Source organism: Hippocampus zosterae, chromosome 3 (genome assembly GCF_025434085.1).
Source record: "Hippocampus zosterae strain Florida chromosome 3, ASM2543408v3, whole genome shotgun sequence".
Taxonomy (NCBI): domain Eukaryota; kingdom Metazoa; phylum Chordata; class Actinopteri; order Syngnathiformes; family Syngnathidae; genus Hippocampus; species Hippocampus zosterae.
In genome coordinates this window covers 3,174,227-3,197,255 of record NC_067453.1, presented here as the reverse complement: position 1 = coordinate 3,197,255, position 23,029 = coordinate 3,174,227, and the positions used below count along the sequence as shown (strand labels likewise).

The 23,029-nt window shown below is 41.7% G+C and overlaps 1 protein-coding gene across 1 annotated transcript in view; it reads right to left on the bottom strand.

Annotated features, from left to right (window-relative positions):
* LOC127597659 (NT-3 growth factor receptor-like) overlaps positions 1-23,029 on the bottom strand; it is a 74,644-nt gene that overhangs the window by 31,148 nt on the left and 20,467 nt on the right. The window contains exons 3-8 of the mRNA XM_052060854.1: positions 22,490-22,561; positions 19,375-19,446; positions 15,184-15,338; positions 10,211-10,353; positions 5,759-5,903; positions 2,765-2,877 (exon numbers count right to left, since the gene is read on the bottom strand). Coding sequence (XP_051916814.1) covers positions 2,765-2,877; positions 5,759-5,903; positions 10,211-10,353; positions 15,184-15,338; positions 19,375-19,446; positions 22,490-22,561 — 700 coding nt within the window. The remainder of the gene's footprint in view (positions 1-2,764; positions 2,878-5,758; positions 5,904-10,210; positions 10,354-15,183; positions 15,339-19,374; positions 19,447-22,489; positions 22,562-23,029) is intronic.

Below are 23,029 nucleotides of genomic sequence, written 5' to 3'. Positions count from 1 at the left end.
AGGTGGGCGAGGATGAGTCTCTCCAGCGTCTTCATCGGGTGAGACGTCAGCACCACCGGTCTGTAGCTGTTCAGCTCCTTAGGGTGGGGGGTCTTGGGCACTGGGACCAGGCACGAAGTTTTCCACAGCTGTGGAGCTCTGCCCAGCTTCAGGCTCAGGTTGAAGATGTGCTGGACAATGTTACACAGCTGGTCAGAGCAGGTCCTAAGGAGCCGGGAACTGATCTTGTCCGGACCTGCTGCCTTCCTCACATTCATCTTCCTCAGTCTGTTCCTTACCTGCTCTGTTGTGACGGACAGGCAGGAACCAGGTGACATACTGGGTTGATGAGAGCTGGTCGAAAGAGGAGGGGTGGGGGAGGAAGTCCTCAGTGAGAGAGGTTGCAGTTTGTGGTTGGGGGAAGGGACAGACGACTGGTCGAAACGGTTGAAAAAATGGTTCAGTCCATCTGCCCAGTCCTTGTCCTTCTCGATCACTGTCTTTGGGCTTGCCAGCATTCCTTACTCCTTGGGGGGTTGCCGCCATGACATGCACCGAACACCTTATGGCCACAACTCAGATTGGCCATCTCAACAATAGAGGCGGGGAACATGGTCCATTCAGACTTAATGTTCCCCGCCTCCCCTCTGCTGGAGGAGTTGAAGCTCTTTCTGACGGGGCATTCCGCCAGACGCTCCCAACAAACCCTCACAATATGTATCTTCCCCCACCATCGGTTCCAAGCTGTCAACTGATCAGGGGATGATCAGTTGACAGCTCCCCCCCCCCCCCCCCCCCGTCTTTACCCGAGTGGCCAAAACATGCGGTCTCAAATCCGATGATTCAACCACAAAGTCAATCATCGACCTAATTCGTCCAACAACAAAACACCGCTCCAGTTCTGATCGGGGGCGTCCGTTCTCCCAATCACACCCTCCCAGGTCTCACGGTCATTACCCACTTGAGAATTAAAGTCCCCCAGCAGAACAAAGGAGTCCCCAGCAGGAGTGCTCTCCAGCACACCCTCCAAGGACTCCAAAATGGGTGGGTACGCTGAGCTGCTGTTTGGTGCATATGCACAAACAACAGTCAGGGCCTGTCCCCCCACTCGAAGGTGACCCTCTTGTCCACCGGTGTGAACCCCATGTATCTGCACTGAGCCAGGGGGCAATGAGTATGCCCACACCTGCTCTATGCCTCTCACCATGGGCAACTCCAGAGTGGAAGAGAGTCCAACCCCTATCGAGATAACTGTTACCAGAGCCCAGGCTGTGTGTGCAGGCAAGTTCGACTATATGCAGTCGGAACTTCTGTGCTTCGCACACCAGCTCGGGCTCCTTCCCTGCAAGAGAGGTGACATTCCACGCCCCAAGAGCAAACTTCTGTCACTGAGGATTGGACTGCCAAGGTCCCTGCCTTCGACTGTCACCCAGCGCACGTTGCACCCGACCCCTTTGGTTCCTCCCATAGGTGGGAAGAGGGACCCACGTTACCTTTTCAGGCTGAGCCCTGTCGGGCCCCATAGGTGTCGGCCCAGCCACCAGGCGCTCGCCAATGAGCCCCACCTCAAGCCCTGGCTCTTGAGAGGGGCCCCAGTGACCTGCGTCCGAGCAAGGGAAACTCAGATCCATTTATCTTATCCATCATAAGGGGTCTGTTGAGCCATACTTTTTCTGGTCCCTCACCTGGGACCTCTTTGCCATGGGTGACCCGGCCAGGGGCATAAAGCCCCAGACAACTTCGTTCTGAGGAACATTGGGACACACAAACCCCTCCACCATGATAAGGTGATGGCTCACGGAGAGGCACCTCTCGCCAAATAGTTTTTTTTTCTCCCTTGGTAAATGAAATCGTCATTTAGAAACTGCATTTCCTTTGGTAGTCTCTGCCGATATATTGAAATCGGTTTGATGAACTTAAACCTTTGTGTGTGATAAATAATGCAAAGAACACAGAAATCAGGAAGCGGGCAAATACTTTTTCACCACACTGTAATCATTACTCTCTCCATATTAGATATGAATTAGGACACATCTTCATCAGACTATGTGCCTCAGACATTAAAAATGTTTAGCTTTCATTGAGATGAGTGTTTTCCAACATATTTTTCGTCAGAAAAACCTCATGGAAAAACAACAAAAACAAAAAAAGGAAACATACTGAAATATTTATCGTGTTTCAGTTTAGTCACATATGTACCTCGTGTAAAATTTATTTTGGCATGTGTAGTTGAACACACAGTTGATTTTAGTTGCAGGGAGCCATGACTTATGTTGCATGAATGGCAACTAATGGATAAAGAGGTTGGTTGTAGCTTTTGCCATCCAAATGAAGAGAAGATATTTGTTATGCCTGCCACTATATGCCACTAACATGAAAAACGCAATAACTGAATGTTTTTTGGGGGGAAATAATTGACAGAAAGTAAGGTAAGTAAAATAGTAAAAAGCAAAGAGAAATCAGTCATCATTCAACACAAGTATTATGTTCAAGGGAGTAGGAAGAATACAATACAATTATAAAAAGCAATAAAAATCATAATAACAATAGAAATTGCAAGTAATGCAATCACACCAATCACATCAAACTACAAGACAATTGATTGTTTTTAACAGTGCTTCCCTAGGTGACCCTAAAACTGAGCTCCATACCGAGAATCGAACCAAACTTTGGATTTTTGAACCGTTCCATCCCTAACTTACAAAATAAAAACACAAAACTACACTACTACTATGTAGTTGACACAGGACATTGAGTCATTCCACTGAAAGTTAAAGCAGAGAACCTTGTCGTTGTGGAACCATCTTAATTTTGGGTGGGGTGAACCTCTAACTTGGAATTCGATGCAGGTGTCATGGTGACGCACTGGCTTCTTCAGCTTTATAATAGCGGGGCAAACTAAAAAAAAAAAAGACAGATGGCCATTCTTTAATCTGTACCAAACATTTAAAGAAATGATGAAAACTTTAATGTGCAGTATATCAAATACATCAGTTTCCCAACCTTCAGTGAGCTAAGGCACATTTTTTTAAGTTAAATAAAAATTGAATGGCGCACCACAAAACAAAATTGTCACAAAGAGAGGATACATATGTCAAGTTCATACTTTTTGTCAGCGAATAGAATATAATTTATTTGTTCTTTCTGTAAGTTTCACTTTCACTGTAAGGTGCTGGCATAGATAGATGTACAAAGATATATTATTTGTTATTAACAAATAACTTTCTCACAAATTAGATGAAATGTGTTAGGTTGCCGCGGCACACGTTAGAGCACACATAGCACACTAAGGTGCCCCGGCACACTGGTTGGGAATCACAGATATATACAGGTATGTACTGTGTGCGTGTATATATATATATATATATATATATACATATACCTGTATACACACACACATTCTGAATGCACATACAGCAGTGCAATTGTGGGGCAGGGGCTACGATGCCGTGGACACATGACCCAGGGAACATTTTTTTTTGTTTGTTTTCCACACTTCCAATAAAGTGTCATTGCAAATTTACTACAGTAGGTGGCGGTACCACTGGCATTGGCAGGATGTGTACAGGGAGTACAGTAATCCCTCGTTTATCGTGGGGGTTACGTTCCAAAAACAACCAGTGATAAGTGAAATCTGTGAAGTAGGATTTATTTAAAAAAAAACAAAAATATGTGAGAGGGACAAAATTTCAATACAAACATTTGACAATAAAGTTGTACTTGATAGTCAGCTTTATTTTCTACAGTTATTATACAATACTGAACTATGTATACAATGCAGAGGCGATTGCTCTAAGACTGCAAGGGAAGCTCAGCTTTCCTAAAATGTCAAAAAGGAAGTGATCAAATATATGTGTGTACGTACAATTGTGTGGACATGTCATTGACTAAATATGCGCTCCAACGCGCTCAACTTTTGTTAATGTTTGTTGTAAATTGACCTATATCGTTCCTGTATTGATTTATTTTCGGTTAATAATTCACAGTCTCATGCAGTGGTATATGTCTTTTTGAAACAATTGATACTATTTAATGTTGCAGCCCAGAGGTTCTGGGGCGAAAACTATTTTCTTCTTCCTAGTGGAGCATAACAGAAAAAAAGAGAAGTTACTGTATATATACAATATACGTACCATATATATTTGTATATACTTTGACTCATGTACCACTGGTGCTACCATTTTTTCAGGTGATCGCAGGATTCGGTCGAACCTTTTTTGTGGAGGTACAGCACGACCGTATTTGCTGATGTATTGTCATCTCATTTGGCATACCATAGTTGCGTATGATGTAAAGACTGACACAACGTATTTGAAAAACATCCATCTGCTAAAATCAAGACAAGCAGCGGCTGACAAATCAGGTCAGTTATTTTATGTAACTTTCTCAAACAAAAAAAGTGCACCTCATGTCTCACAAAAGGTGTCTAATATAATTTCCAGTTATGACCCTATCCGTTTGAAGCACAAAAGTTGACTATGTTATTAAAGATAATACAAATATTCAGTCAAAAGGATCTGCCTGTTATATGGCACGAGTGATCCAAGGGATCAGCCAATAACACATACATTATATCCAATTCCGTGTTTGAAGCCGGATGAAATCTTTTATCATCACACACTTAAAAGGTGGCCACATTTGCAAGCATATTCAGTGTGCTGTTGAGCCCTGATGTTGATAAACAACAAAGCTTCTGGGAGAATCTCCTCTGGATAAGACGAGACAAACCTGGAACCTTTTGGCAAGATACAGAACATAACCTTCATGTTCACCAATGCAAAAATGAAGCATACCAAGAGAAGAACAAAGTCCCTTCTGTGAAACATGAAATAGCCACTATCATGTTGTGGGGCTACATCTGGCACAGGGTGTCCTGACTGTACAGGAACCAATAAAATCTTAAAACTATCAGGATATTCTGGAGAGTAATATGCCATCTAGGGTTGGAAAGCTTGGCCTGAGCAGCAGGCCAAGGGTCTTGAAAAAGACTAATGACCCAAAACACAGCTTAAAAAAGGCTAATGTTGCGCAGTGGAACGTTCTGAAGGGAGCTTATGAGCCCTGATCTAAATCCTATTGAACATCTGTGGAAGGAGCTGAGACAGCTGGAGCAGTTTGTGCATGAAGAGTGGGCCAAAATACCTGCTGAGAGGTGCAGAAACCTCACTCAAAGTTACAAAAATCAGCTCGACTACAGTTATTGCGTCAAGAAGTTGTGCAAGCAAAATGAAGTTAAGGGTACCATCATTTTGCCATCATTCAACCTACTTAAACCAATGGATACCCACAATTTTGGGCACCTCACGCGATCCATTGATATTTCCCGTTCAGCGTCGTCCCGATCACCAAGTACTTAGTGGGGTGGCACCCCACTGTACTGTATCAGTGCAAGGTATGGTTTATCTTAATTTTTGTGATTTACGGAAAGAAACACCAGGTGAGCATGAACATATTCTGTGATGAAATTATAAATCGAACACCTGACTCATATTGACATATTCATAATATTTTGCGGACAAGAGGTGCAGAACATTTAAACTTCATATAACAAACGCATACATACGTGTAAATGTATAATTCAGTGCAGGTTAATACCACTGCAAATGTCAACCTTTCAAAGAACCAGATGAGTCACAATATACAGGAACACGCATTCCAGTAACACACAAGTACAAATTATATTTGCATTGTCTATCTGCACGTGTGTGCGCGCGTGAGTGTGTGTGTGTGTGTGTGTGTGCGTGTGTGTGTGTGTGTGTGTGTGTGTGAGATTACTTACAGTGAACATTAAGCAGAATGGAAGCGTTGGTCCTGCCTACCAAATTGGTGGCTCTGCAGGTCAGAAGGAAGTAGTTGTAATGTCTGCTGACATTTACCAAAGTGATGCTAATTGACTGAACAGTGTTGTTTTCATCGACTCTCGCCTGGAAGGAGAACACAGTCACCGTCGTCATCATCATCATCATTTTAATGTATATTTATTAATGTGCTGAAGCACATACGCAGTACATTTTCTGTTCCGACTGCATGTTAACTATTTTAAAAATGATTTCCTCCATCAACTATTGCTGCTGAAATGATGTGAAGTCCCCTGTTATGTGTCACGTTACACCCGAAGCGACAGAATGATCGCTTCGTGCACAACAAAAATAGGAAGTGGATCCCCGAAATAGCAGACACAGAAAAATGTTTGTCAGTGAAAAAAGGAGATTTAATATAAACACAAAATACCCGTCTAGGTGAACAACAGAAAGCGCTGGTCAAAATAAGGACCAGGAAATAAATAAGGAGACAACAGAAAACACTTGCGGAAAAATAGCAAGGAGAAATATTTACGTGAACGATATAAACTCACACTCGATGGTAAGAAACACGCAATAATAGCCACTAGGCTTTAAGTCAATGATCAATCGAGAAGTGATCAGTAAGAGTAATGGCATGGCGTGGAATACTCCGGCAGTGAGTTGACTGCCAGAGCGCCCAAATAAAGCGCGTGTCCCCCTGCTTTATGGCAAACACGGGACGTGACATTATGGGATTAATAAAGGTTTCGTAATTTAGCAATCAAATTAATTTAAAGAAGAAATATCCATCCATCAATTTTGTTTGTGCTTGTCCTCATTTACATTGCAGGTGAGGTCCAGCATATCCCAGTGATTGTAAGTTATGTCAGCTATTTAGAGATGGCATTCTATGTCTACATGCAACAAGCTGCTTTTATGCAATGCACATGTTGGACTCTTTCAAAAACATCTTTACACAGCCTTCACCTGCGATCCTCTTTGCTGTCGTACAGTATCAGCAATTAACCTATGTTTATGTGCTGAAGCAATGACCGCATTCGCGTTTTCTTTTGAGGAAATCTTTTTCCAGTCACTGGAAGGATTTCTCAACTTCAGCCACTTCACAATTTATGGTACATAAGATAAGATAAGATAAGATATCCTTTATTCGTCCCACACTGGGGAAATTTACAGCCTCCAGCAGCAAGAATGTAGGTAGGAAGAAGAAAGAAGGAACAAAAAAAAAAACAACAAACACCGTTCAATTAAGTGCAATATAAACACAAAATGGATAAAAATCGCAGTTCTATTTACAATTGTCTTTCACATCATTTAATTATTATTCATTCATTCATTCATTCATTCATCTTCCTAACCGCTTGATCCTCACTAGGGTCGCGGGGGGTGCTGGAGCCTATCCCAGCTGTCTCCGGGCAGTAGGCGGGGGACACCCTGAATCAGTTGCCAGCCAATCGCAGGGCACACAGAGACGAACAACCATTCGCACTCACACTCACACCTAGGGACAATTTAGAGCGTCCAATCAGCCTACCATGCATGTTTTTGGAATGTGGGAGGAAACCGGAGCACCCGGAGAAAACCCACGCAGGCCCGGGGAGAACATGCAAACTCCACACAGGGAGGCCGGAGCTGGAATCGAACCCGGTACCTCTGCACTGTGAAGCCCACGTGCCAACCACTGGACTACCGGGCCGCCTTAATTATTATTATTATTATTTTATTTTTTCAGCAGCCTGACAGCAGTAGGAACGAGCGTCGGTATCTCTCCTTCTTGCAGCGCGGGTGTAACAGTCTCTGGCTGAAGGAGCTACCAAGTGCTGTCAGGGTGGCCTGGAGGGGGTGGGAGGGACTGGCCATCATAGCTTTTAGCTGAGTTAGCGTCCTTCTGTTGCCTGAGGTGCAGGAACTTTTTTCACTGCACCGGCTCCTCTCATTTTGTTTCGTGGCATTCCCAAGGCATTCACTCAGACATACCAATTCATCACTTTGGGCCATCTTCCTCATGTACTCCTCTTGTATATCGTAGTTGCTTGTTATTGCAATACGACCACAGACAAATTGCTTGTATGTTCTATATACTTGGCCATTAAAGGTTATTCTGATGAGCTTCAGTTTTAAAGACACTGAAACAGGGAGACTCATTGCATCTCAGAGGACAATAAAGCAATAATCTAAAGGACAAACATTTATCCATTGTTATAACAGTGCAGCTCTGCACTGAAAGGCTGACGGGCTAGAAGTCGATCACTGGGCCGCCCTTGTTGGAACTACTGAGAGAAAATATAAATATGGTTGGTGTTATGTCACAAGCAAGCACCCTTTTATGCGAGGTATTTTTTGTTTGTTTGTCAACTGTAAATGTCAGGAACTTTTTTTTTGGAACGTTCATGTGTACTCAGGCTTGGATGAACCAGGAAATGGCAGAGGTTCTGTATCTTTTCCAGGTGTGTGATCAGCTTACTCTATTCGTTAAGTGACAACTGTGGACACAGACAGCAGCTGATTCATTCATATAGTACATACGCACATACACACATTTGAACGGCAAAATGCTGAAAGCGATGCAAAGTGCCTTCATAGTTATGTAGGACATTAGCCAACTCAATAGCAGAGTGTCAAGTTCAGTTATTATCATTCAAATTATTATTATTGATGTTATAAATGACTGATGAGTTTGAATGTGTTGTGCAGTTTAGGTAAAAGTTGCGCAGTGGGATGATCTGAGAATGTTTTAAATTTGTTCCCAAAAACATACAAATACAAATATGGACTAGAGATATAGTATTCAGTGATAATTTTGCAGTTTAACTCCAGTGAGTCCTAGGGAATCGCTGATGAGAAAAGTATGAGTCCCATTATGCATTTAGAGAGTCCCAAATATCGAATTCTGAAACGGTCTACTTATTCAATTGCATATGATCATAACACAAACAACAATATCCATTGATAATAGGTTTATTTCTTATAAACAAATGCTGCAAAAAATTAATTAATTCAGGCATACAAGATTTGCCATGCAGTAGGTTATTTCATCCCATGGTTCAGTCTTTTGAGTTCATAAATTATCCTCTGTTTACCCTGCTTCCAATGATGCAAGGCTTTCTCAAAGACAACTTATTATCACAAAACAACTATCCAACTTTAGCTGCTTCCTCTGTGATATCTCCGCAATAAACTTTCGCAACACTTGTTTTAACGTTATACAACTTGACAATCGTCTGCTTTCCACGAGGTTGAATGCTGATTTCGCCAATCTCATCTCATGAGAACGGAAATCTCGTCATGCGAGATTACTTCACGCAAGATCAAAACAACAATGGTGGCCATTGCCGCGTTGCTTTTTTTCCAGCAATGCGACACTGCGTTGCTGGAAAAAAAGATGTACCGGATTTTTTTTGTGTTTTGTTTTACTGAGAAATTTTCTTGCATCCCAAAAACGCACATAATTTGGAACTGTGCGTCCTGCGGGAAAAGTGTGCGTCTCGGATTTGGGACACAGAGGTAATAAGATGACTGAGTATTGGTCCATCCATCCATTTACTAATATGTTTATCCTCATGAGGGTCGCGAGCGTGTTGGAACCTATCCCAGCTGTCTGTGGGCAGTATGGGGTGCACACCCTGAACTGTTCACCAGCCAATCACAGCAAGGATATTTGTGAATCACCCATGTGAATCATCAATGTGCATATACACACTGGGTTAATGAGGTACATTGTATTTTAAAATTGAACATTTTACTTTCGAAGTGCAGAATAATTTATAGAGCACCTTTAATGGATGCATTATTTTGTGTAAATGGTCATGATTTTGTGGCTGGTGAAAATACATGTGATACTAATTGTATTGTATTTGCATGCATGCTGTTGATTTATTTTAAAATGAGTATAGTGGCAAAGCTGAGGTTTAGTAAAAGTTTGACCTGAATGTGTCATGATTTGGTTTAGAGACCAACAGGTAGCACTGTAGGGCTACCCTGGCAGCTGCACACCTGTTAGTCATAGGTAATTAGGGCTTTAAAATGACTCCCAGCCCAAACAGTCAGTGTTGGGTCATTGTTTGCTCTTGGCTTCTGTCATGTTTGTTTCAGTCACGTTTAGTTCATTGTTATGTTTTAGCTTCAGTCCTGTTTTGGTCACGTTTTTGTTATTGAGAGTTTTTAGTTTCAGCCATGGTGTTTGTTTGTTACTTTGGATTTGTTTTGTTTTCATGACTTTGTTTAGAATTTAGTTTTCTGTGTTTTATCAATACACTTCTTCAAATACACCCTGCTCCTCTCTCCTGCCTGCTTTTTGGGGTCCACCACTACCTTGCAATGTGACAGAATGTTGGAGTTTTTCTGTTACATCAAATTCTACGACAGTATAACAAACACGCCTGCCCCCCCCCCAAAAAAATAAAAAAAGTTTCAATTACTTAAACCCCTACCTTTTGTGAATGAAACAAGTGCAAACCAGAAGCAGACCAGTCCACTTTAGGAAATGGTGATCCAGAGCCATTACATGTTGTGGTTATACTGTTGCCCTCAGTAACTGTGATGTTTGTTTGGCTGATGGTGATCTCTGGAAGATCTGGAAAAAATTGTATAAATGGGGTAGAACTTCAAGTTAATTGGTTCTCCCTTGACAGATCTGTGAGCGGTGTCCCTCCAGGTTTTTTTCAAATAAATCTCATCATCTTTATAATACTTTTGTCTTTGCTTCCCAGGACAAGACGGTGAACAAAGACACGTAGAAAAAAATATAATACTTTAAAAAAGCATGAAACTATTGCTTGTTAACTTTCAGGGAGGAAGATGAAAACGGGGAGATGACTACAGAGCACCATTGAAAAAGTGTATTACTCCATCATAACAGAGAAAATCTGATTCAAGTTTTACTTATTATGTCTGTTTCTTTTCTATTTCTTTGGTTGTTTTGGTATACCCCACACCCACATTGAGCAAGAACTACTCAACTCAACTAGACTGTATTTATAGAGCACTTTAAAACAGCCATCGCTGCATACAAAGTGCTGTACATGGAGCAAATTAACACATACAATAAACAGTAAAACAAATCGGGAATAAAGATGGTAGAAGCACCAAACAGTAAAACCAAGAGCAAGTCTAAGTCATGCTGAGTCAAATGCCAAACAATGCAAGTGAGTTTTGAAGATGGGCAGCGAGGAGGCTTGCCGAATGTTCAGTGGGCGGTCATTGCAGAGAGAGGGACCAGCAACAGAAAAGGCTCGATCCCCTCTGAGCCTCAGTTTAGTTCTTGGTACTTCTAATAATGTCTGGTCCCCAGACCTGAGGTGTGTAGGGGTGGATGAGCTCAGAGAGGTAAGGTGGCACGAGATCATTTAGAAATTTGAAAACAAATAAGAGGATCTTGAAAATAACTCTAAAATGTATGGGGAGCCAGTGAAGTGATGCCAGAGTAGGAGTTATGTGCTCCCTATTACGAGTACCAGTCAAGAGGCGAGCAGTGGCATTCTGGACCAGCTGAAAGGGCTTAATGGAGGACTGGCTGATTCCAAAATAAAGGGCATTGCAGTAATCAAGTCGGGATGTGACAAAGGCATGAATTACTGTCGCAAAGTGTTCATGAGAGAGGAGAGGTTTTATTTTGGCCAGCTGTCTAAGGTGAAAAAAGCTGGATTTAACAATGGCACCAATTTGCCGATCAAGTTTGTCACTTGTCACAAATCACTGTCCAGTTTCAGGCCCAAGTTTGAGACTGTTGACTTAAGTTATGGAGACAGGGGGCCCAAGTCTACATGATGGCGGTGTATGAGGGCCACTGGAAGAAACAGTATCACCTCCGTCTTCTTTTCATTGAATTTCAAGACATTTTGTGCCATCCAGGTTTTGATTTCTTCCAGGCAGGATAGAAGTGTCCTTAATGAGAAGGCGTCTTTTTTGCTCAGTGGGACATAGATCAGGAAGTCATGTGCATAACAGTGGAAGGGAATACCATGTTTCCTTAAGATGTAACCCAATGGGAGCAGATACAGCGAGAACAGCAGAGTCCCCAAAATTGAGTCCTGTGGAACACCACATGACAGGGGAGCAGTGCGTGACTCAGAGCAGCCAAGGCGGACACAAAAATTTCTGTCAGCTAAATAGGACCTAAACCACTCAAGTGTAACACTTGGTGGGCATTGGTGGTAGTGCTAACGAGTCAGCAGAATACTGTGATCCACTGTATCAAATGCTGCAGTTACGTCCAATAAAACTAGACACACATGGTCTCCAATGTCATTTGCCAGGAGGATGTCATTACGTCCTTATGTCATTATGTCACTACGAGCTCACTGTTCACATATCATTAATAGGAAGGCGTTATCACAGTTGGAGATAGATGAAGTACAATGTACCTCACACAATGTATCTCATCTGTGATCCAAAGAGGCTAAAAAATAGAGAGTCAGCACAGAGTGAGGGTGGTTCATCATCCCCAAAAATCAGAATTGGGTTCCATGCCCCATAAACAGAACAGCTTAGTACAAGAGCAAATAAGCTACCGGTAAATATTCCAACAGAGAACACCACTGATATATTCTGATATGTACCTCACCTGTCATCTTAGACAGGCTTGGGTATGAAATAAATAACCTGAAGAAGCAAAGGTCTCCAAAATTACATCAAGAAGATGGCCTCCAGGGTTTGATCTGCTGAGCAAATGCCTCAGGCAACAGAAGCCTTGTAAGGTCAGCGATGGAAAGATAAGCCGCTGCATGGCATGTAGCACCGTCAAATTTAAGAAGTGGCAGAGATTGATAAAAACTTGCCAGTGGCTAAAACAGGCTGGACTGGAAAACAACACAGAGTAACTCATAATCATAGCAGCACGTGAACAGGCCCTCAAGATAAGATCAATAGAGCCTGGCTTCTGCCACGTCAGACAGGCTGTGTAAGAAAGTCCCAGAGACAATGCAGCATATCACAAGAGTAGGTAACGTGCTGGCAGGCAAGGGTTGCATGGAGCTACATGATCATGTTGCAGGAATAGTGTTCCAGAACATACAGTATGTACCAAGTATGGTCTCAAGGGCCCATAATCAAGACGGGATACAGAATTAAAAGTGGTTGAAAAAAAAACTGGCCAAAAACCTGATGCAACTTTCTGATCTGAACTGGTACACTGGTTTATAACTAATCAGCCAGACATAGTGGTGCTGTAAAAACATCAGAAGACAGTGGTGGATTCTGCTGCAATCCCAAACGATAGCAAAGTCCGGATAAAGGAACACAAACAACTGGAGAAATACCAATTACTGAAGGAAAAATAAAATAGAGAAAACGTGGGTGGCAAAGGTAATGAATAGTAATGCCAGTCGGAGCACTGGCATTAACCATCAAACTGGGTGGATGGCTCCAGCAGATACCATACATAACGTCTGACATCGCCTTACAAAAGAATGTAGCCCTTGGAAAAAGCTCAGCTCTTCAGCAGAACTATAAACCTCCCAGGCCTCTGAGCTTGAAGGAGATAGCCAGCCACAGTCGAGAAAGCAATTATTACCCTATTTACCGCACTATGGGGCGCACCTAAAAGCATTCAATTTTCTCAAAAGCCAACAGTGCACCCTATAATCCAGTGCACCTGATGTATGGAGTTACAATCGCTTTATATTATGTTGAGTTTTTTCTCCTGTTAGTAATGATGTGCCATCTCGTGGTGATTATGAGCAAAAACCAATTGTAACCTGAAATGTTTCTGCCCGACAGTAATTGACGTGTGCATTTGCCAACAAACACTCAAACACTCAAACAGACAACTACTTTATGAGTTCAGCGCAGCCATTATGAAACAAAGATAATACCAAAATCATAGTTACCTACTGACTAAACGAATGAAGAAGTAGACAAGTAATATTATTTATTTAGCCCCTTGTGCATTTGAGTCCACGAGGTTTGTCTATTTTTTTGTTGAATCAATTATCTTCATATCTTCTCTTTTATTTATTCTTTTGTCATGCCATTTGTATTTATGTTTCAAGTCTGTGTTCTTGACCAGTTCTCATGGCTTTGTTACAGCTGCAGAGGTTGTGAAGGCTCTATATAGATAAAGCTGTATTGTATTATATTCCATTTAGCGTAGCACCATCTAGTGGATGCATAGTGCAAATTCAGTCACTACTGTCGCTTCTTTTTTTTGTGCCTTACAATGCAGTGCGCCCTCTATATGAAAACAGTTTTAAAATATGCTATTCATTGAAGGGGCGCCTGACAATCCAAAATGTTTTACTGTGCTGAAAATATGGTATTTTAAAAAATGACTGTTCCAATGTTTTCATTTAATAATACTAACTAACACACTGATTAGATGACAATTAATAGCAAGGATAAAAGTAAAATGCAGTCTGAACACAGTGTGAGTTACACATGTGTTAACGATGCTGTCCACTGTGGTGGAATGCAGACTGTTATGATCCTGTTTTGGTCTGGCCAGCAGGTGGCCTTAGCGGACTTCGGCACGCACCTGCTGCCAATCTTTAATTTGTGAACACTGTATTTAAGGTCTCTTCTGCATTGCACCTGTATCGGAGAATTGTTTTTGGTATTGCTATTCTCGCTGCTCATGGACTATTGTGCTATTGACCTCGTCGTGTTTCGCGTTTTGCAATTTCGGTACATCTGCTTTTTGTAAGTACGATTTTGGTTTTGTGATTTGGCTTTCTCTTCCGTGTATTTGGATACATTGTTTTCGTTTGTATTCGCAGTCTTCATTTTTCTCCCTTGCCTTTTGTGCAAGCGCTTTTTGTTATTCGTTAATGTTCTCTCTGGTCCCTGTTTGACCAGCGCTTTGTTACCTCTTTATCGGTGCGATTATAAGCATTAAAACCTATTTTTGTTTCGGAGACCTTGTTTACGTCTACGTTTTTGGGATCCAGATTTTACTCGGCTTGTCCGAGTCATGACAGCAGACATGTCTCCAGAAGTAGATGTTTACAACTTCATTTCAACATTTACAACTTCATACTTATTCATTCATACTCACATTACAGTGATCCCTCGCTACTTCGCGGTTAATTTATCGCGGGGTCAGTGCATCGCGGATTTTTTCAAGCATGAACAAATATATACAGTGTATATATATATATATATATATATATACACAGTATTTATATATCTGTAATTTTTTTACATTTTGTGACTCGCTGTTGTTTTGGAGCTTCTCACGGACCGTTTGCGGATTTAAAAAAAAATTTATATATTTTTTTACCTGTTTATGTTAATTGGACTCTACTTCGTGGATTTTCGTTTATCGCGCATGGTTTTGGTCCCCATTAACCGCGATAAACGAGGGATTACTGTACATACTTTTTCATACAAATGTATATTGAGCTAGGAGCAACATAACACATGCAATGTCAGACACAGTATGTAAAACATACTGTGTATATCAACTTACCGCATTTACTTATGTTCATTTCTTGCAGCAGTATCTTCTTTGAGCGATTATCACAGTATAATTGTTGGCTACTTAGCCCCATGTCTCCCCTTTGTTGCCATAGCTGCAGCCAGCGGATCTGACACCCACAATCAAAGATCACATCTTCTAAATGCCTGTAATTAAAAAAAATGCTGATAAAATAATCAGAGATCAACTAAATAATTGCATTTTAAGAGAGTACCCCTTCCAAATCATATGCATTCTATGCTTGCCATTCAATCTGAAGAATGTTGTACAGTGTATACCAGGGATGGCCAACCACTCAGAGACCACAAGCCTTTTTTTTACTGTGTTACTGCAAAGAGCCACATCATGCACATGGACACACATTAACATCATCACATCCCTTTCACACACGCACATACACACACACACGCAAATTGACCCATACAGTACTAAGACCACAGGCCAGTCATTTTCAAAAATTAAGTCCACAAATAAAAATATAATCACATTTTTCTCTTACTATGCATGTTGTTGAGTGCCTTAGTGCAGGGACCTTTCGGATGCCATCTCTTGAACAATCTACAAATCTGGTTTGTATTCCGTTGTTGCCACTCAAAACAGGGCACTGACTGCATGCGAGCTGCAGAGGTTACTTACTTGGGTCAGCTTGCTACATATTTGACCAAAAATCGACTTTTGAAGCGACGAAACTCATGTGATTGACCTGTGTGTGTATATGCTTGAACCGTGTGTGTATATGATTGCATGTGCGCATATGCTTGCAAGCATATACACACATGCACACAACATGCGGGCGCCCAACCACGCACACGTGTACATATGCGCACGCATGCCGAGATGAGCGACAGCCGTCATCGTACATGAAGGAAATCGAAACACAGACATACAAAGTTAAATCCAGCAGTGGATGGGGTCTGGAACGAGGGGTGTGGAACATTGTTTTTCATTTTTGTGTTTGTTGGGCCTTCAGAGTGGAGCCAGACTCTCATCTCACCTGATGTTGTGGAAAAAGAATCCCTTTGTTTTATGGAAGATGGCAACCAGTGACGTAACTTGATCCCTTCCTTATTAAGATAATCCTCATCATATTTGAAGAGAGGATGACGTTCCCCAAAAATTGAAAAATTGTCAGTCATTGAATGAGAAGCACGGTCATAGCATAATGTCAGAGAATAATCTTTGGATGACACACCCTCTCGCCCTGTGTCTTTCTACATCGGGAGTGCACATGCAAATAAGCCATGTACCTATATGAACTACTACTTAAAAGAAGTTGCATAGCAGGGTATGCAACCTAGGTCAGCACTTAGCTCGGATATGGCTGGAAAACACAATGTAAATGAATTTAAGATGGAAATAAAATACAGTTGATTTTAAATACTTTTATATTCATGATAACAAACAAACACAGCCACGCCATTTGCAAAACACAGAACCTTGTGTTCTTCCTGCAACATAGAAGTTTGTCACCAGTTAAGGCTTTACAGGTGTTAAAGAAATTTATTCCTTAGTGTGATTTTCTAGCCCCTCTCTGTTCAAACACTTGAATGTAGTATGCTGTTCAAGGTATTTCCTGCTTATTGTGATTACAATCACCTTTATGGCCCCTGTAATGGGAATTTGACATATAACAGCGCTAAATGGAAGTATCTGGTCCACTTCCTCTCTACAGTGTGGTTCACCGCGATGTCGAAAGTGAGTGGCACCTCGTCCATGTTGGTGACGTGGTTGGCAATCTTTTTTCCTGCAGTAGGAGCGGAAGATAGATTTTCCTTGTAATGTGCCGGATGTTCCTGTGCCACACTAGTCCTTGCTCCGATGGATAGAATGCATGATTTCATCAACCAAACGCACTAAGCCCCATAGATTCGTTGATCTTGAATTCTCCTGTGGCTGCTCAATTACCACGCTCCTCTGCGTAACTGATAGCTTGCAGTTTAAACTGTGCTTTTCTGTCCTAATCAAGCTGATGTTTTGCACAATGCACATTATGTCACTTTAAACCTGCTGGGGGTGTGCCTTTAGCATCCTCGTTCACATGCACACATCCCCCTTGCCTCCTTTAACATCCACATGCTGCCCTCAATTACATCAACCTTTCCTCTACCTAACTAGCGTATCGGCACACCATCAGTCAGTCAAGCAAAGCGCTAATCAAAGTCACTTGGCAACAGTCACAGCTTTTGGAACTTAGTGCATACATAAGGTACCCCGCATGAGTAGGTGCCCTGTCCATTTTGGAGAAAATTTAAGCCATTTCAGTGCGCTTTATGGTCGTGAAAATGGTTCACTGCCTGTGTTTTGAAAGATGAAATATGTTTCCTTTTTCTTGTCTGTGACAAAGTTCAAGAGTGATTTTTTTTTTTTTTTTGGTGTTGATGTGACATTTTGCATGAGACAACGGAATTCCTCTTTGATGACAATTAAGGCCTGGCTAACTCCTCACTTTTGTCTTTGCTCCGAGCAAATTCCAATGATGGATGGTGGATGGAGCTAGCTTCTTGTCAATATGCTTGTGTGCACTGTTTGGAGATATTGATTGCGTGGACTCATTTCCTGATTTCCCAATAGGCTCCACAACCATTTTGAAGTGATGCATATTTGTCTCCAGCATTGCCGTCTTCTGAAGAACTTTGTGGAATTCAGCAGTGGAGACAGTAGGTATATCTCTCTTCTCGTCTTGTTGCTAATGGCAGTCTTGTGATAATTATCAGGGCCGTTCTCAGGTTATTATGACGAGTTAACAAAAATGCTGAAAAATAAAATTTGTACACCCAAAGAATCGAGGAACGGTCGAGAGAAATAAAACTAAAAAGCTGTTTTCAGCTGAAGGAATGCAGGCAAAAGCAGGAGCTGAGCAGCTGGTGCCTACAAACAAACATGGGAAGCAGAAGTTTTCAAACGGTAAATAAAGACCCAAATTTTCTTGACATGGTCTTTGTACGCCCACAAGTCTGAATACAGCATTCTCATCAACATTGTCTTTGTGGAATATGGATTAAGCATCAAAATCCACCCATTTTAATTCATCTCAGATCAGTGGTCATTGTGAAACTTGCTGTCAAGTAAAATTACATTGCATTTGCTCCGTTCTCGGTTAATGACCAATCACCCTCACCTGTTTTCAGTGTTTGGTCATGTGACATTTGAAGGCTGAGCTGTGACTGGTCTTTATCTGAGCCTTGATCAAATGTGATGTCATTTTCAAAGGTGGCAACGTTTTTGCCAGCTGAGATTTCGCTGTTGATTTCCATATCCCCAAATGCATTATTAATCAGAATGCCATGTTTACTCTAGTGGGGACACATCTAACATGTTATTGTAAAGACAACTTTGGAGTTGACTTCCCCTTTAAGCATTTTTAAAATCAATTTTACTCAACGGTCTTTTCATATTTCAGAAAGCTATTGTTTCATCCCATCCATTATCTAAACCAAATGTCTTTCAATCTTTTGGTTACATGTGTCAATTTACATTCTTTTAGTATTTATTTGAAGATACTTTTTTCCTCTCTGCTCTATGAATGTCTTCAGTTCGGTTTGCTCTCAATTTTAGATGTTGTACTTTTGGTTGTGTGAAGAATAAGGTTGTCTTTCCTTGCTTAATAATTGTATTTATTATTATTAACAACATAATACCATGTATTATGGTTGTTGTTGAAACTGAGGTTCTGAACAAGGTTTTATTCAAACAGAGCTTATTAACAAAGTCAAAAGGCCTTGATGCTATAAACACATTCATGAGGTATTTGCATTTAAAACCTGAACTGGATTGATGCACACCGTAACATAAGACTAACTGCCACTTGTGGACATTTGCTTGTGCCAGCAAGGGGATCAAGGAGATTTTGGAATTCTGGAGTGTTTTCCAGTTGTGTCTTTCATTTGGAACTGTATCAATTGTCTTTCAGGTCCCTGATTAGCCACCAGCCTGCACGAGCTACTTAAGAGGCCCTGTGGAGGGGAATCCCAAAATGCTGTCATTGCAGGAAGGGCCAATGTCATCTGTCTCTGATCGCAGAGCACATATAAAACTGTGGAAAAATCCGCAGAACCTGGAGAAAAGGTATGCAACCACATGGAGAACACACAAGAGGGCCAACCTCTGTGATGTGAGGCAGACATGAAAAACCACTCAACCACCATCTATTGACTGAGTAGTCTGTGAAAAATGTGAACTTACAGTTCCATGACTTGAAGATTTTCAAAGATCTGCCAGGACAATTTTGTCAGCATTGGGTTCTTGGACAAGTTTCTGATGGCGAGAACATAAAATCAATACATCAAACCGCGCTGAGTCATAGTTGTCATTTTTATCCCTCAAAAGGTAAATTTAATTTTCGTTTTGCTGTGTGGGGCAGCTCAGTGGGTGAGTGGTTAGCGCCTCGACCTCACAGTGCAGAGGTTGTGGGTTCAATCCTGGCTCCAGCCTTCCTGTGTTCTCACCATGCCTGCATGGGTTTTCTCCAGTTACTCCGGTTTTCTCCCACATTCCAAAAACATGCATGGCAGACTGATTCAGCACTCTAAATTGTCCCGAGGTGTAAGTGTGAGCATACATGCATTTTCTGATCTGCTTCTCCTCACAGGGGGTGCTGAGCCTATCCCAGCTGTCTTCGGGCAGTTGGCAGCGTTCACCCTGAACTGGTTGCCAGCCAATCGCGGGGCACACATAGACAAACAACCTTCCGTGCTCACAGTCACACCTAGGGACAATTTAGAGTGTTCCATTAACCTGCCATAAATGTTTTAGAATGTGGGAACTAAATTGAGTACCCAGAAAAAATCCATGTAGGCATGAAGACAACATGCAAACGCCACACAGGAAGGCACAAGCTGGAATCGAATCCGGTACCTCTTCACAGTGGGGTCGACACGCATATATATATATATGCTGTACACACACACATATTTGTGCTGTATGTTGCACATACAGCACATTTGACAATAAAATTGTACTTGACTTGACAACACATTCAATTACTATATGTGAATATGTTATAGTGTAGTCTGTTGATAAGATTATCAGCAAATGTATCACAATTTTTTTTCTGAGATCTAAAAAAACTAACATGCCTTAAAATCACAAAGGTTTAAAGACATTTTAACAGACAACGGCTGGAATTGTTATCCTTATATTATGAAACAATTTTTTCCCCTTTTTTTGGGGGGGGGGGGGGATTTGAAGATCGACCTCCTTGAAAACTAATGATGAGGCTCGCCCTGAAAAAACACATTCGTCTGTCACTGCGTCATATCACAAGAGAAAGAAAGAAAGATGAAACGGGTGAGACACTATAATCAGGTGGTTAAGAAGACCATAAACATAACAATGGGCATCTTAAGACCAGATCTGTTGCATTTGCCAATATTCATAAATTTTAAAACTGCACATGGACAGGGCACAGTAGAAGACTACTTTTGGTTTATTCAGTTTGTAAATTTGGAGATTAGGCCTCTTTCCTTTATATTTATTGCTATATTATTTTGAATCTTTTATAGAAAACATTTGAATGCATGTTAACTCTGCTGCTTCTCCGAAGCAGCTTCAGAGCAAGCCTTTGCAGACAGGGTTTTCCTTGTCCGCTGCCAGGTGTGTGGATGTTGACCACACAGGCAAAATAACTCCGGATAACATAAACAGTGACTTGGTTCTCTGGCAAGCAACATCTAAGGTGACATTAATTGAGTCAAGTCAAGTCAACAGTATTTATAGAGCACTTTCAAACAGCCATCGCTGCATACAAAGTGCTGTACATGGAGCAATTTAACATGCACAATAAACAGTAAGACAAATCGGTAATAAAGGCGGTAGAAAGCACCAAACAGTGTTCAGAGGAACAACAGGAGTTCAGAGAGGTAAGGTGGCGCGAGATTATTCAGAGATTAGAAAACAAAGAGGAGGATCTTGAAAATAACTCTAAAATGTATAGGGAGCCAGTGAAGGGAGCCAGAGTAGGAGTTATGTGCTCCCTCTTACGAGTACCGGTCAAGAGGTGAGCAGCGGCATTCTGGACCAGCTGAAGGCGCTTAATGGAGGACTGGCTGACTGAAGTAAAGGGCATTGGAGTAATCGAGCCGGGTTGTGACAAAGGCTTGAATTACTGTCTCAAAGTGTTCATGTGAGAGGAGAGGTTTTATTTTGACCAGCTGTCCAAGGTGAAAGAAGCTGGATTTAACAACGGCACCAATTTGCCGATCGAGTTTGAAATCACTGTCCAGTTTAAGGCCCAAGTTTGAGACTGTTGACTTAAGATAAGGAGACAGGGGGCCCAAGTCTACAGGATGGAATGTACAAGGGCCACTGGGACCAAACAATATCACCTCTGTCTTCTTTTTGTTGAATTTCAAGAAATTTTGTGCCATCCAGGTTTTGATTTCTTCCAGACAGGATAGGAGTGACCTTAATGAGAAGGTGTCTTTCTTGCTCAGTGGGACATAGAACAGGCAGTCATCTGCATAGCAGTGGAAGGGCATACCATGTTTCCTTAAGATGGAACCCAATGGGAGCAGATACAGCGAGAACAGCAGAGGCCCCAGAATTGAGCCCTGTGGAACACCACATGACAGGGGAGCAGCAGTGCGTGACTCAGAGCAGCCAAGGCTGACACAAAAGGTTGTGTCAGCTAGATAGGACCTAAACCACTCAAGAGCACTGCCGCCAATGCCCACCAAGTGCTGCAAACGAGTCAGCAGAATACTGTGATCCACTCTATCAAATGCTGCAGTTAAGTCCAATAAAACTAGACACACGTGGTCTCCAGAGTCATTTGCCAGGAGGATGTCATTAGAAACGAGTAACAGGGCTGACTCCGTGCCATGCATCGTCTTGGAACCTGACTGGAAGACCTCCAAGATGTTATATTCATCTAAGAAAAGTTTCAACTGCATGTGCACCACTTTTTCCAGAATTTTGGAAATGAAAGGCAGTTTAGAAATGGGCCTGAAACTTGACAGCACATCTGGATCAAGACCAGGTTTCTTGATCAAGCCTTGGACCACAGCATGTTTAAACTGTTGGGGAACTACACCAGAAGAGATGCTGCTGTTTATGATATCCAAGACCGATGCGCCAACACTCGGGAGAACCTCCTGAAAGAAGTGTGGGGGAAGAGTCGCAAGGGGAGCCAGATGGCTTCGTCTGGCGAACTACATCCTCCAAAAGCGCCAAGGACAGTTTCAAAAGAATTTAGTACATGGAACATGGACAGAGGAGTCAGATATGGTATTTGAGACCGGAGTCCTAGCTGTAGAGACCTTATCAATGAAAAACTGAAGGAAGGAGTGTGGACACTTACATGTAGCTCAGTTGGGGATTTTTGGAGAAAACACGTGGCTGGATTGTACGAAGACTGCTCCTCATAATGGTCCTACAAAACAAAACTCAGTGAGAAAATTATTGCCGTTTTTTTTAAGTTAATGGCATATTCAAGAAGAGGTTTTACAGAATATTCCACATTGCTGGTTTGAAAATCAATTCACTGGCAAATTGCATGTTCATCCATGTTGCTTGTTTTTCCTCAACTTTTAGAAACTGTTCTGTTCCGTGTGGAAGGATATGAAATGCCCAAACATGTGACCGGGGGAAATGTACTGTATATCATTCATAATCCTTGAATTAAATCCAGACAAGGTGGCCCGGTAGTGGGGCGGTGAGCATTTAACCTAATAAAAAATGCAACTGTCATAACGAACTCAAATGAACTAAAAAATTAATCGCGACCACTCACGTATTTTTTATCGTTTCTGAATTTCCTTTTATATTTTGTTTGTCCTATTTTTCCCCATTTTAATGCTCTCATCAAAATGGAATCATGAATCCTTTTCTATGTGCAAAA